Source organism: Bos indicus x Bos taurus, chromosome 23 (assembly GCF_003369695.1).
Source record: "Bos indicus x Bos taurus breed Angus x Brahman F1 hybrid chromosome 23, Bos_hybrid_MaternalHap_v2.0, whole genome shotgun sequence".
Taxonomy (NCBI): Eukaryota; Metazoa; Chordata; class Mammalia; order Artiodactyla; family Bovidae; genus Bos; species Bos indicus x Bos taurus.
Window position 1 is genome coordinate 16,507,328 of NC_040098.1, and position 15,645 is coordinate 16,522,972.

General features: G+C 51.3%; 1 protein-coding gene and 1 pseudogene across 5 annotated transcripts in view; both read left to right on the forward strand.

Moving 5' to 3' along the window:
- The window catches only part of FOXP4 (forkhead box P4), a 50,699-nt gene extending 48,660 nt beyond the window's left edge, over nt 1-2,039 (forward strand). For all 5 annotated transcript variants that reach the window (XM_027524297.1, XM_027524301.1, XM_027524299.1 and 2 more), the window contains exon 17: nt 161-2,039. In XM_027524297.1, coding sequence (XP_027380098.1) covers nt 161-308 — 148 coding nt within the window. In that variant the 3' untranslated portion in view covers nt 309-2,039. The remainder of the gene's footprint in view (nt 1-160) is intronic.
- Nucleotides 2,040-11,491: 9,452 nt separating this feature from the next.
- Nucleotides 11,492-14,214, forward strand: LOC113882307 (annotated as a pseudogene).
- Nucleotides 14,215-15,645: the final 1,431 nt, after the last annotated feature.

Consider the following 15,645-nt stretch of genomic DNA (forward strand, 5'->3'; position numbering starts at 1 on the left):
TTCCTTTGAAGAGAGCCCTGGGGGAGACCAGACTGATGTCAGCCCTCAGTCGCTCAGAAATGAGGAGCTCCTGGGGAGACACCCAGATTCTGGATGCATTTGGGGTGGGAGCGGGCAGGGGAAGGCCCCCCGGGTGTCCACATCACCCCTCCCATCACAGCCACCAGGTACAGGTGAAAGAGGAGCCGGCTGAGGCTGAGGAGGACAGACGGCCCGGGCCCCCCATGGGGCCCCCCAACCCCAGCACCGCAGGGCCTCCAGAAGACAGGGACCTGGAGGAGGAGCTGCCGGGAGAAGAACTGTCCTAAGGGCCTCCAGGGGCAGGGGTGAGACCCCGCCTTCGGGAACAGGCCCCACTTACCCCCACGCCCCGCCCCGCCCAACCTCAAGGCACTTCCGGGACTCAGATGGGGGGGCTGGGCCAGCAACTCCCTAGGTGACCTGACTGACCTACGACACTCGGGGGCAGGGACGGTCCGCCCCGCACCCCGAGGGGACACAGAATCCCTGGTCTGGGACCGGCAGAGGACACGGAGGGCCCAGACCCCTCCTCAGACCCCCCCCCAACATCTGAATTTCACGCCCCTTGCCCCCAACCACCAGCAGCATCAGGGCCCTCCTCCCCCACCAGCTCGCCCCTACAGGGCTGCTCAGCGCCTTGGAGACCCGCAGGCGGGGCTAAGCCACCCTCTCAAACCCAGGGCACTGCACCCCTGGCTCTGGCTGTGTGGTCTGGCCAGAGGCCCCCACCTCCTCCATCTGTGCTCCCTTCCACCATCTTGTCCGTACTGTGAAGAACTAACTAACTCCATCCCGACTCCTTCCCCTGCCCTGGCCTGGGTCAGAGCAGCTAAATCTCAGAGCAGCCCCAGGAGAAACCAGCCCCCTCAGCTCTGCCTGTTCAGAAGCCACAGCTAGTGGGGGGCGGCGGGGTGGACAAGTTCCGGGGTGGAGGGAGAGAACCTGGATTGGGGGCGGGTCCGTGGAAGCAGGGCGCCCGGCTCCAGGCTGAAGCAGGCCTCCATCCCTGTTGGCTGGCTGCTGCCCCTCACGCCAGGAAGCACAGGAAGAGGCCTGTGCCCGGTGGACTCGTGGAGGTGGAGCCGAGCTACCTTTGAGGCTGGAGTCAGGCCTAGGTGTTGCCGGGGCTGCAGGAAAGCATCTGCCTCCGTCCCGGGAAAAGGCCAGGCTGAAAGCGGGTGGGCAGGTGGGCGGGATGAATACGGTGGCTGCTGTGACCCAAGCGGTCACTCCCACCCCAGCCTTCAGGTCCCCCATTGCAGTCTTCCCCCACCCACCCCCCACCCTGCACCCCTCAGTTACACGGATGACCAAAGACCTTTCTTATGCCGGAAGCAAAAACCAAAACTTTTTGTTGGCTTTTTCCTTTGTCGCCTCCCACATCCCCTGCTCCTCATGCCCACCCCAGCCCCAGGCTGGAAGCCCTCCCCGATTTAAGTTATTGTTTTAAACCAAAGTTTACAGTGTCTGTTGGTGGCCAAGACCCCCTCTCTCCACCCCCGCCCCAAGGACCCTGGGACTCAGTAGAAGCTGGCGGCCCTGCGCACCTCCCCTCTGCTCCAGTCCAGCAGAGGGGAGGAGACTTCCGCCCTCAGCTCCCCCTGCAGGGTTCTCGTCCCCTTGGGCCATGGGCACGGGGAGCCCTCCTCCCAACCCTGGGCTGCTTCCTGGGGGCTCTCCTGACCCCCCTCTCCAGGACCAAGTTCCGCATCACACTGGGAGTGTGGATTCCAGCGAAGGAGCTGGAAAAAAAAGTGAGACTCTCTCCACAGACCCCCTATGGGGGACCCCAACTTAAGGCCAAGGACTGGGTGTGTTTGATGCTTACACAACACCCCAGGCCAGGCCCCTTTGCTGAGAAGACTCCGTGGACTATTTCCCAAGAAACCCCCACGTACACCCCTTCACAAGCCACCCTTCCCAAGAGGCAGGGGGCCCTCCGCCCCCTCCCCTATGTACTCCCCACCTGTGTTCTGTTTGACCAGCACAGAAATATTAAACGTCCTCTCTTCACTGGGCCCTGCGTGTGTCAGCAAGGGAGGGGAGGACGCTCTGGGCAGCGGGGGCTCCTGGAGGGGCGCTTGCTGCAAGTGCGGAAGTGGACGGAGCCCCAGCACCAGCATCTCCGCCTCCATGATCGTTGACCGCTTTGTTCCAGCTCCTCCCCGCTCCACCTGGCTCCCTTTTCATCTGGGGAATTTTCTCTGAAACCAGGTCTCCATCATTATGTTTTCTCCCAAAGTCACAACTACTGGGCCTGGTTCCTTCATGGGTTTGAAATCCAAGTTTTTCTGCCTGGACGTTTTCACTGGGCAGTAGATTTCCTCCTGGGATCCAGAGGGTTCTTGCTGCAGAAGCACTTGCCTGGGAAGCCCTCTGGGCCCATCACCCATGGGTGGAGGCTACCTGGATAGGTGTGTGTAGGGGAGGGAGTGGCATTGAGATGTTTGTCCACCACTGTGCCGTGTAAGCGCTTGTAAGTGTAGACTCAAAAAAGGGGTTATTGCAGCCCATGGAAAAGGACCCCGGACAGCTGGGGGAGGGAAGGAAGAGGTTCAGACTGTTAAGGGCAGAGCAGGGTAGGGGGCACCACCACACTGGCCCACACCAAATCCTGACTCCCCACCCACTACCCATCTGCAGTAGGGGAGCCCTCCCCACCTCAGACCCCAGCTCCCTTCCAGCACCATGGGCACTTCACAGCAGAGCCCGGGAAGGAGTGTGTGCGCTTGGGGAAAGTGTGGAGAGAGGACGGAAGGTGTTGAGAAAGCAGACCTGGCATTAGTAACCCCACAAAGCATCAAAATGCTGGAACTTTCCAAAAGCCAAGCTTGAGGGAAGTAGCGGGGAAAAGAGCCGGCAGGATCTGGAGGTTGAGTCTCCACTGACTTCCTGTCTCAGGCCTTTCCTACTCCTTTCAACCATTATCTGTGTCCTCCTCCACTTTCTGTCCAGCCCCATCTACCTTGCCTCCTTCCCCTGCCCTAATCCTCTGGACCCTGGTGCAGAGCCCTGGGTGAATCCCCTGTCCCTGCCTAGAGAGGGCATCTCAGGAGGGGCCAGGCCAGGGGAGCTCTGCCCACTTGCCCACCGGGCGCTATGAAGTAGCACTGCTCAAATTGTAATCTGCCCCCATCACCCTCCATGGAGGCTGCCAGGGTTCTGCACAGTAGGACTAGCGGCAAGTAATCTGTGTAGAAATGGGCATTCTTGACAATGCAGCAAAGCAGTTACCCTCAATTTCACTCTGGCCGCTTCCCTTTCCCCCTTCTTTCCCGTGGAACCCACCAGCCTTCTAGAGAATCCAGAGGTGTTAGCTGTCAGCTCCCAACTCCACCCACAGGAGGTTTGTTCCCTGGTTGGCCCTAGGAGCACTCTTCCCACATGGGAGACTCTAAAGGGACAAGACACCTAGCCTCAGTGTCAGGACAGCCCTTCCAGTGGTCCAACTTCAGTTTCTCCTGCTTCAAACTAGTCTTTTTTATTCCTTCCCCCAGGGATATGGCAAATGTCTGATTGGTACATTTGGACGTGGGGTGAGACCTATCCCAGGTATTGGCAGAGAGGAAGGTCTTAAAATGCAAGAAACAGGAGGCTGCTGTGGACCTCCGTCTTCTGAGTTAGACTCAATCATTAATGTCCTTACTGTTCTGACATATCCCATGTAGCCCCCTCCCCCATCATTTGGTGTTCAGATGCTGTTGTGTCCAACTTTTTGCCACCGCATGGACCGTAGCCCACCAGGCCGGTTCGTCTGTCCACGGGATTTCATTACCTCTTAAATAAGAATCCCCTCCCCCACCTCACCCCCAGTCTTGTTTTGCTGTCAGGAAGTTCTGCATGCTGTCTAGCCTCTCTCCCTACTGTTATCGGGAGCAGGTTGTTAGCTCTGGCTGGCTGTTTGTCCAGGTCTGAATATTTCTGCATTTACTGTGTTAGAAGCTGTTCTCAGGCTGGCAACCAAAAAAAAAAGGGGGGGCGGGGGGGATACTCCAAGCCAGACATTTTGAGGGTGAGAAGGTAACACAGTGGCCTCCCAGGCGGCCCAGGGGTAAAGAATCCGCCTGCCAATGCAGGAGACACCGGTTTGGTCCCTGGGTTGGGAAGATCCCTTGGAGTGGGAAATGGCAACCTGCTCCAGTATTCTTGCCTGGACAGTTCCATGCACAGAGGAGCCTGGTGGGCGGCAGTCTATGTGGTCGCAGAATCGGACACGACTGAGCACACACACTGGTGACTCTGTGGACTCTGCACTGGGCAGACATTCCCTTCCCCTCACACTCAGGAGGCTCCTTTCGCCCTACTCGCCACCCTCGACCAAGGCCTTTGCCAGTGGCCAGCAGAGGGCGCTTTAGACAAAGCTGAGCTGCTGCTCCTCTTTGGGCAAACTTGCCCTCCAGGGAAGGACTGGAGGTGGAATGTGGGAGGGAGTGCTCAACCTCCTGTGAGAACTACAGCCCTGTGACCCCATGTCCCAGAGAGCGGTCTCTAGCCCAGGGCAGAAAAGTGTTCCTCCTGCTGTTTGGGGGCTTCTAGAGCCATCCATGGCAACCCACTCCAGTACTCTTGCCTGGAAAATCCCATGGACGGGAGGAGCCTGGTGGGCGGCAGTCCATGGGGTCACGAAGAGTCGGACACTTACTGAGCAACTTCACTTTCACTTTTCACTTTCATGTATTGGAGAAGGAAATGGCAACCCACTCCAGTGTTCTTGCCTGGAGAATCCCAGGGATGGCGGAGCCTGGTGGGCTGCTGTCTATGGGGTCGCACAGAGTCGGACACGACTGAAGCGACTTAGCAGCAGCAGACCCATCCAACTTTGACCTATGAAGCACCTTGAACAAAAACGAGAGATGAGAGTAATCTGGAGAGAAGACGCCTCTGGAGCCTAGTACACTGGGCACCGTAAAGGGCTCAGTAAAGATTTTTAATGGTAACAGTAATTACTAACATTTAATGAGCTCTTACCACATACCACATCCTATTATAGAAGCCTTATATTTTGTCTACGCAGCTCTGCTGTTTGTTGTTCAGTCGCTAAATTGTGTCTAATTCTTTGAGACCCCATGGACTGCAGCATTCCAGGCTTCCCTATCCTCCACTATCTCCAGAGGTTGCTCAAACTTGTCCATTGAGTGAGTGATGCCACCTAACTCTGAGTTAGATACTATTATTATCCCCATTTCACAGATGAGGAAACTGAGACTCGGGATCAGAGACTAACAGGTGAAGCATTAAAAGAATGAGGAATCTGGTTGAATCTAGGGGAAGAGAAGAGAGCAGGTTGGTGGCTTAGTCTCAGCTTTCTTGTGACACTGTTCACTGTGGCTTCCTCCCCGCTTCTCCTTGGAGACTCCAAAAGGGGAAACTGAAGTGCAGAGTACTTTAGAGCTAGGAATCAGGCCCTGGCTTCAGAGTGCTCTAGGCAGAATCAGGTAAGTTGACGCTTGAAATGTCACTGAGGGACAGAAGGAGCCTGAGAAAGAAGGCTGAAACGCCCCTTAAAAATAATCACACAGGGAGAAGGAGGTAGTGGCGGGGGGCAGCTTCTGCTGGAATAGAGTCTGAGCAGTGAGGGCAGAGAGGCCGCTGGGCAGGGGAGAGGGGTGGAGAGGATTCACAAGGACTGCACACACACACAGGCTCACACCTGAGCACGTGCACAGACACATGGGCACACACGTGATGCTAATCAGCTACATTTACACCAAGAGGTCCCTTCCATGCTGAAAACCTGCAATTATCCTGTGGCCACCCTGGGCAAGGACACAAACCACACGGCAGTGACTGTGACATCCCATCACACAGGCCCGGGTCGCCCGCACACCTGCAGTCTGTCTCCACCTCAGGTTCAGAAGTTTAGAAAAACAACCCCTCCCAAGAAAGTGGTCATGGTGGCAGCCAAGGCTGAAAGGCCCTCTGTCCTACCCAAGAGGGGCTGGGAAGGGGGCATTGGCGACCTTTGAAAGATGGGTTGAATTAACAGGAGTGGTACGGGGTGGGGTGGGCATGCTGGAGTTCCTGGTCCTGTGTAGAACCCTTTCACCCCTGCTAAGGGTCAGGGCCCCCCTGCTCTCAGATTGGAACTCAGACTGTCTCCATCGGCCGCTGCCTGGGGTCAAGAGTAGCCAAGTGTGGTAATGGGTGGGTGGACAGCAGAGAAGTCCCGGACTCAGCTCTCAGCTGATTCTCTGGCTGGGAAACTGACGGCAATCAGTGCCAAGGACTGCAGGGGAGAAAACTCAGGCCCTGCAGGGGTCCAGATCCTGCCTCTGCTACTTGCTAGCTCTGTGGTCTTGGGAAAACTTCTTGACCTCTCTGGGCTTTGGTTTCCTCATCTGTAAATTGGGATAGGGTGATCATCACTGGCTTGTTGAAAAGATTAATGATACACATATAAAAATGTGTCATGCATATTAGGTGCACATTAGGTCCACAGCACATACTAGCTGTTAATGAAATGTAATCTTGGCTGCCAATTACCATGGGGCTCAGGGGCCCCCTGTGCTCTTGAAGGACTTCCTGGAAGAGAGGCCACAGCTGGGAAGGGAAAACTGACAGGGAGCAGTGAGAGAAAAAAAACTTTCTCGACTTGTAGAGGGGCCTAGATGGAGCTTCAGGAAGGTTCATATGGCAGAAAACAAAGGTCTGTGTGGAGTGGCAGGTGTGAGGAAGACAGTGGGCTGATAGAAGCCTGGCCCACCACTGTCACTGCTGAACGATATTTACATCCTCTGGCACAGGCTGGGCCTCAGGCAAGTGACTTTCGGAGCAGTCTCCTTATCTATAAAGTGATGATAAGAATTCCTGACTCTGGGACTTCCTGGTGGTCCAGTGGTTAAGACTTCACCTTCTAATCCAGGGGTATGGGTTCGATCCCTAATCAGGGAGCTAAAATCCCACGTGCCTCATGGCCAAAAAAAACAAAAACAGAAGCAATATTGTAACAAATTCAATGGAAACTTAAAAAATGATCCACATCCCTGTCTCCAAATATTTAAAGAGAAAAAAGAGTCCCTGACTCCTCAGATCGAGGGGAGAACTCACGAAGCCTGCACACGGGGCCCATACTGGCTAATGCCCCATCAGCAGCAATGCTGCTGGTACTGCCGATGAGATTCAGAGTTGTGACCCATGTCACTGAGTTTGCATCAGAGGGGACAGTCTGATTCTTCAGGTGAGCTTTATTGTGATCATTGTTCAGTCACCAAGTCGTGTCCAGCTCTCTGTGACCCCGTGGACTACAGTCGCAAGTGAGCTTAGTGAAAGTGAAGTCGCTCAGTCGTGTCAGACTCTTCGCAACCCCATGCACTATAGCCTACCATGCTCCTCAGTCCATGGAATTTTCCAGGCAAGAATACTGGAGTGGGCTGCCATTTCCTTCTCCAGGGGATCTTCCCAACCCAGGGGTTGAACCCGGGTCTCCCGCATTGCAGGCAGACGCTTTACCGTCTGAGCCACCAGGTGAGCTTGGCAGGGGCTAAATCTGGTTCCATCACCCTGGGCTGTGGCCTCCAGAGGTGTTCAGAGCAGGCTTCTCAGAGAAGATGTGGTAGTGGAGGAGCCTCGAAGGGAAGCTAAGACTCAGCAGGAGAGCTTGGTAAGTGCAACAATAGCTGAGAGAAGGCAGGATTGGGGAGGGTTAGAGTGTTTAGAGCTCCGGCTGCAGTAGTGGGAGCTGATACGGGAAATGAGGGAGTCAGGTTGTGAAGAGTCCAAGGGCCAGCTGGGGGTCCCAGCCAGGGGTGGGAGGCAGCGCCCAGGAGAGGGTTTAGAGCAGAGGCTACCCAACTGATATCAGCTGTGGGGAAAAAGTAGCCGTGGGGTGGGTAGGCTAAGCTGGGGCTGTGGGGGCCAGTTAGGTGGCTACTGGGGCTATCTGGGTGACAGGTAATGGAGTCCTAAAAAGGGAGGTTGCTTTGGGAAAGGATATCAGGAAGCTTTTTGAACAGAATAGAAGCTGAGACCAGGTAGCTGCATGAGAGAAGAAAGGTCCAAAATGACCTCAACTGATGTATCTGAAATGCCTATTTATGGGAGAGTGAGGAGGTCAAGTGTGGCCCATTTCCACAGTGGAATATTAGACTGTGGAGAAAAGGAGTCCACAGTGCAACTTGTCATAAGCAGGGTACATCTGAGGGGGAAATGGAAGAAAGATACACAGAGCACTGCTGGTTACACAGAGCTTTGAAGCCATGCATGTGTAAGCCACACATACATGTCATGAACATTGAAAGAATTTGTAGGAATGATAAATACAAATTCAGGATGGTAGTTGCCTCTCTGGGGAAGGGAAGATGCCATGAGAAGGGGTACTCAAGGGGCTTCAAGTATATCAATAATGTTTATTCCTGAGCCGGCTGGTAGGAACACAGGGGTTCATCCCATTATTCCTGATACCTTTGTGTGGCTGGAATATTTCACTTAAAAACAAAAGAAGAATGATTCCAAGGTTTGGGTCCTGGGCCAAAGAAAGAAATCTCACTCCTTCAGCCCCTCTGGGCTCAAGACAGGGCCAAGGAAGAGGTCTGTCGTTCAGCTGGGCCTGCAGGGAGGGCCAGGACAAGCAAGCTGGCCCTATGCAGAGGGGCTGGAGAGATTAACCTTGCTGAAATACTGATACATCTGGGCCCACATCTGGTTGTGGGCCAAGAAACATGACTGTGAAGAAAGGCAGAGATGGAGGAGGCAATCAGGGAAGAGAGCCAGGTGAGAAGGCAGCCTGAGGCCAAGGCAGGGGTTCTGCAGGGCGCGGCTGAGGTGCTTAGGGAGGGCAAAGCCTGGAAGAACCACCCCTCCTCAACCACTACCATCACCACCATGGACTTGGCAACAGGAAGCCCCTGGCACCCGAGGATAGCATCTACTCTGAGAGAAGGGAGTTGTGTTAAGCAGGCCATGTACACAGCAGAAAGTGAGGCAGGGGTGTAAACTCTCTCTCACCAAGTTTAGCAGCAAAGGGAGAGAGCAAGTGAGGACCCCAGCGGGGGAGGGGAAGGGGATACCCTTGGAATGTCAAGAAAAGGTTTTACTATCTGTATTTTTCTCTGTACTGATGTTGTAGGTTTTGATACATGTTTAAGTGGGGGTAGGAGAGGACAGCAGAGATTCAGCGTGATGCTTCCATGAGGACCCACCCTTGTCCATCAAACTAGGCACCTCTCACATCCCCGTCCTTGTTATCTCCCCCAAGGCTCAGGCTCAGCTGCTCAGGAAGAGGTGTGGGGTCCGCTCTGTGAGGGAGAGTCTGGACACATTCATGGAACTTGCAAATGGCCAAGGGGAGGGAGGGAGGCAGGGAGGGAGGCAGGACGCCATCCGGGAGCAGAGGCCCCGGCCTGGACCTGGTGAAGCTGATCCAAGGGAGGGGAGGCCCAGCCTAGTGAGGGTGAAGGTGAAGTTGGCTCTGACACCCGAAGTGGAGGTGAAAGAGAAGTAGGGAAGTGGAGGTAGGGCAGGGGGCTGGTCAGCCCCTGGAGCCAAGACATCGCCCTGAGGTCTTGACCCTGGAGGCCTGCCCACCCTCTTCGTCCCTGCCCCACTGCGCTGGCCACCCTCACCCCGCCGCCATTCTGTCCACACACATTCCTCTCCTCCATCCACCCTCTTCCTCATTCTGCTCTTCTCCCTGCTTCCCAAAGAACACTTGGCTGTGATGGGCTGTTCCCAGACACCTTCTCCCACAGTCCACGCTGGTCCTCGCCATCACCCTCCCCCCAGGCCTGACCCCAGCCCAGCTTGGCTATCTGATTTTGCTTCCACACCAGAAAGTCAGTCACCCCAGACCAGCCCTCTGATCCTCCCCACACCTTGGAGCACATGTAAGTCCATCTACAAATCTTTACGGAGCCCCTGCTCTCTACCCAGGCTGGTGCCGAGTGCCATGAGGAATGCTGGAAGGAATAGCTAAGCACAGACCCTGCCCTTGCGGGACAGACGGAACAGTTAGGGAAGAAAGACAGATATGTAAAGGAGTGAAATAATAAATCAAGTTAAGGCAGCATGCAAAAGAACATGCTCTTTTCTGTTTTGCTGTGAGCAATCTTTGGTACAAAGAAGGTCCTTCTAATGACACTTTCAAGGAGTTTAATTATTTAAACGATCTTCCTATCAAAGTATTATTAATATGGTGACAATGGAGGCAGCAGCATAGAAGAGAATAGACACAGACAAATAATGAAATATAACTATAAAGTCAATCACTCACACATTCAACATTTATTGAGAACTTAATGCATACGCGATACCGAGCTAAGCCCCGAATGTACAGGATGGATAAGACCCAGTCCCTCCCCTCAAACAACCCCAAAGAAGGACAGATATGTTAGCCAAACATGGCAACATGACTTTTGATTCAAGGTTGGAAACCTAGAAGAGGGTGTGGGCAATTTCTGGGGTAACTCGGGGAGCTTGGTGTCAGAGGCAGCATTTACAATGAGTTTTGGGAGTGCAGGCAGAGGGATTAGGGTCCGGAAGGGACCAGTGTGTTCAGAGTGGCTGTGATCAGGCCCAGTGGTCTTAGCAGGAGAAGCAGGCTGGGAGAGGCAGATATAGTAGTCATATTGTGGAAACTCACCTGCCTACTCAGAAACTGGGACTTTTTGCTCCAGACAAAATATTTTGGGGCCATGAATGACATGACTATGGCAAGTATATTTGTTTGAGACATTTCGTAAGTTAGATGGGAAGGGAAAATACTCGAAGATCACTAACAGGCTGTTTGTTCAGACCTGGATATGAGAGGCTGGATCTTGCTGCTAACAGAGGAGGGGAAATGGGAGGGACCCCAGAGGAAAAGAGAAGGGGAGAGTGCCCACAAACAGGAGGCAAAGAACACAAAGGTGCAGAGAGGACCCTGTGGTGTCAAACCGTAGGTAACCGAGTAGCAGGAGCCACTGGCAGAAATCAGGACCCACAGAAAATCAGAACCTTATTTTGCAGAAGAGGATGGGGGAGTGGTCTGGATCAAGTTGAACTTGAGGTGACCACAGAGATTTCAACTGGAGCACCTCTACTTAGAGGTGGCAAATTGAGCTCATGCATTTTCCTCCTGAAGCCCTGCTTAACTACACAGAGGGACTTGTTCTTAAGGTGTAGGTTCATAGAAACCAGTAGAACAAGGGAGGAGACAATAGCAACAAGTTTTGGAAGCTGGAGAGAGGATGGACAGAGAAGGCTGAGTCCTGCCAGAGATGAGGGCAGCTGAGAAGCAGCCCCACTCCCCGACTCAGGGCCCGGGGCTCCGGGCTAGATTGGCATGGGTTACTTTCAGAAGCAGGGATAAGGGTGAATTTTAAAAGGTAAAACGGAAATGGTTGTCAGGGGTTGGGAGGAGGGAGGAATGAATAGATTGAGCACAGGCTTTTTAGGGCAGTGAAAATAATGTGAAACTATACGGTGAGTATGTTCCTTTACACATTTGTCCAAACCCCTAGAATGTTCAACACCAAGGGTGAACACTCACGTAAACATGGACTTTGGGGACAATGGTGTGTCCGTGTAGGTTCATCCACTGCAACAGATGTCCCCTGGGGAGAGAATGGTGATGGTAAGGGGGGCTGTGCACGTGTGGGCAGGAGAGCAGGAGGCGTACGGGAACTCGCTGGACTTTCCACTCAACTTTTCGGTGAACCTAAAACTTCTCTGAAAGGAAAGTTATGAGCAACCTACATAGCATATTCAAAAGCAGAGACATTACTTTGCCAACAAAGGTCCGTCTAGTCAAGGCTATGGTTTTTCCAGTGGTCATGTATGGATGTGAGAGTTGGACTGTGAAGAAAGCTGAGTGCCGAAGAATTGATGCTTTTGAACTGTGGTGCTGGAGAAGACTCTTGAGAGTCCCTTGGACTGTAAGTAGATCCAAACAGTGCATTCTAAGGGAGATCAGTCCTGGGTGTTCATTGGAAGGATTGATGCTAAAGCTGAAACTCCAGTACTTTGGCCACCTCATGCGAAGAGTTGACTCATTGGAAAAGATTCTGATGCTGGGAGGGATTGGGGGCAGGAGGAGAAGGGGACGACAGAGGATGAGATGGCTGGATGGCATCACCGACTCGATGGACACAAGTTTGGGTAGACTCCGGGAGTTGGTGATGGACAGGGAGGCCTGGCGTGCTGGGGTTGCAAAGAGTTGGACACGACTGAACAACTGAACTGAACTGAAAACTTCTCTGAGAAGAAATTAAGCCTATGGACTTCCCTGGCGGTCCAGTGGTTTAAGACTTCTCCTTCCAGTGCAGGGACTGTGGGTTCAGTCCTTGGTCAGGGAACTAAGATCCCACATGCTTCCTGGCCCAAAGGCCAAAAACCATAAAACAGAAGCAATAGTGTAACAAATTCAATGAAGACTTTAAAAATGGTCCCCATCAAAAAAATCTTTAAAAAATAAAAAAGCCTGTTAAAAAAAAAAATTAAAAGTCAATTTAAGGAGCAGTTAGTTCTCCAAATCCCCTCCCTTACTCTGTGCAGGTCAGTTCCTTTCCCTACCTGTACCATCGCAGGTGATGGGAGATGTATACTCTAGAGTGAGTAAGATGGAGAGTCTTTGGGCTGGGGAACACAGATGTAAGCGAGGCAGGGTCACTACAGGGGGACTGGGTGAGAGACTCTGACATCAAGAGAGACTTTTTTTTTAGTATTTTTTAAAATGTATTGATTGATCTGTTTAGTTCTGGTTGCCCTGGGTCTTCGTTGCTACTTGAGGACTTTCCTCTAGTTGCAGCAAGCAGGGGCTACTCTTCGTCGCAGTGCATGGGCTTCCCATCGCAGTGGCTTCTCTCGTCGTGGAGCACAGGCTCTAGGCGCATGGGCCTTAGTAGCTGTGGCCCACGGACTTTGTTGCCCCACAGCATGTGGGATCTTCTCAGACCAGGGTTGAACCCATGTCCCTTGCATTGGCAGGCAATGCTGAATCACTGTACCACCAAGGAAGTCCTCAAGGCTTTCTAAAGGGTAGAGGCAGCAAAGGCCCGCCCGTAGTCGCAAAGCTTTTAGAGTTCCATTCTTCAGCAGGAACCCAAAGATTCACAGACACATGAGGAACGCATCTAATATGAAAAACAGAGATCAAAACAGACAGATGAAAACAATTTGGAGGATACTGTTGTGCAGACAGAAGGAAAGTTTTTAAAAAATTATTTATTCTCAGAGAAACATGATATTGCAACCATGAGATCAGAATAAGATGCTATAAAAATGAACATTCAGGGAACAAAATAAGGTCTCAGAGATTTCAAATATAACAGGAATGAAAATTAAACAGAAAGACTGAAAGTTAAAGATATCCTCCCAAACTCTAGCAAACAAAGAAACAAAATCAAAGAAAAAAAACAGAGAAGAGAAAAATCCCTTAAAAATTATTTCAAGAGCTCTTTCCCTTCAGCAGGCCACAGACAATTCGCCCTGCCTGGTGTTACCAGTATTGTAAGAACAAGCCATATCCAAAATCTCCCTTCTGCTTCTGCCGAGATGTCCCTGGTGGTAAGATTATCATCACTGACCTGGAGCAGAAGAAGGCAAAAGTGGATGAGTTCCTACTCTGTGGCCACATGGTGTCGGATGAATATCAGCAGTTCTCCTCTAAAGCCCTGTAGGTTGCCTGTATTTGTGCCAACAAGTACATGGTGAAAAGCTGTGGCAAAGATGGTTTTCACATCTGAATGTAGCTCCACCCCTTCTATGTCACCTACATCAACAAGGTGTTGTCCTGTGTTAGAGTGATAGACTCCAGACAGGTGTGCAAGATGCCTTTGTAGAGCCCCAGGGCACAGTGGCCAGGATCCACACTGGACAAGACACGATGTCCATCTTCACCAAGCTGTAGAGCAGGAAGCATGTGACTGAGGTCCTCTGCAGAGCCAAGTGAAAGTTTCCTGGACACCTGAAGATCTATATCTCCAAGAAGCAGGGATTTACTAAGTTGAATGCAGATGAATTTGAAAACACGGTGGCAGAAAAGCAGTTCATCCCAGATGGGTGTGGGGTCAAATATATCCCCAGTCGTGGCCCTCAGAACAAATGGTGGCCCTTGTGCTCATGAGAGCCGTGGCACTGTCCCCTGCTTACTTACACCCACCAATAAATCCTACTTTCCTATAAAAAAAAAATTACTTCAAGAGCATTTCCCAGAATTGATGGACATGAGTTTCCAAACTGAATAGGCCAAAGAGTATATGAAAATGTGCCCTCACCAAAGCACAACATCATAGAATTTCAGAACACTGGTGACAAAAAAGAAGATGCCACAAACTTCTAAAAAGAAAACTGAATCACATGAAAGGATCAGAACTCAAAACAGCGTTGGTTGTTTAAGAGAACTGTCATAGAATATGAGGAAGCATTGCCTTCAAAGTTCTAAGGGAAGATTTTTTTCCAACCTAAAATTCCATACCCTGCTAAACTATTAAGTGTAAAACAAAAACATGCTGAGACATGCAAATTCTCCCCAAATTACAACTTCCATTGACCATTTCTACAGTGGGAGGGTGGAGGGTGTGTTCCCTCCTGCAAACACAAGACAAAGACATCAGAAAATCAACAGGAGAGAGAGATTAGGATCAGTGCCTGAAATAGAGAGCCAGTAGGTCCTCCTGCAGAAGTGAAAGGGCTCTGGGAGCAATTTCTTGAAGAAGATGAAATGCACAGAATGCCTAAATCTTGGACTTATTGAGATGAGATCTACACTACCGGAAAAGATTTGGGGACCAAATCACTAACGTGGATAAGGAAAACAAAGCAGATTTTAAAAAGGGCAGCTCACTCCATAGAGAACAAGTGTTGAAATAATATTAATAATCTACTACGTGGTTTAGCTATAAATAACAATTAGTCATAAAAATGAAGACATTGATGGGACTTCCCTGGTAGCCCAGTGGTTAAGACTCTGTGCTTCTGCTGCAGGGGGCCCAGGTTCAATTCCCCCGATTAGGGAGTTAAGATCCCACAGGTTGTGAGGTGTGGCCAAAAAAAATTAAATTTAATTAAAAAAAGTGAAGACATTGAGTTTCTGTCTAACCAAGAGGATGATATAACCATATTGAGAGAATGGGGAGACAGGCTGGGGATCTAGGTTCTAATGGGAAGGGTGGATAAAAGAAAATTTAATCTACATCTTATAAAGTGAGAACTGAGGGACTTCTGTGCAGTCCAGTGGTTAAGACTTCACCTTCCAATGCAGGGGGTGCAGGTTCGATCCTTGGTCTGGGAGCTAAGATCTCTCATGCCTCCCAGCCAAAAAGCTAAAACATAAAACAGAAGCAAGATTGTAACAAATTCAATAAAAACTTAAAGATCCACATTGAAAAAAAATCTTAAAAAAAAATTAAGTGAGAACTTAATTGGCACCTTATACTGATAAGTCCAAAAATAATGGTGAAAGTCTCTTCCACAAAAATGTGCGATGCTAAAACTCAAAGGAATGATCTAAAAGAATTCACGGTGCCTGTAGCTGGGTAGTGGGGGATGGGCTGAGGGGGTGGCAGTGGGGGCCAGAGAGTCAGGTCACTGCTGCTTTCTTCACAAGGCTGATAGAGCTCAATCTTTTCAACCACGGCGCAGCACGTAGTCCTCTCTGGTCTAATTCCATGGTTATTCATCTGCCTGTCTCCTAGAAGGCGAGCTTTACAA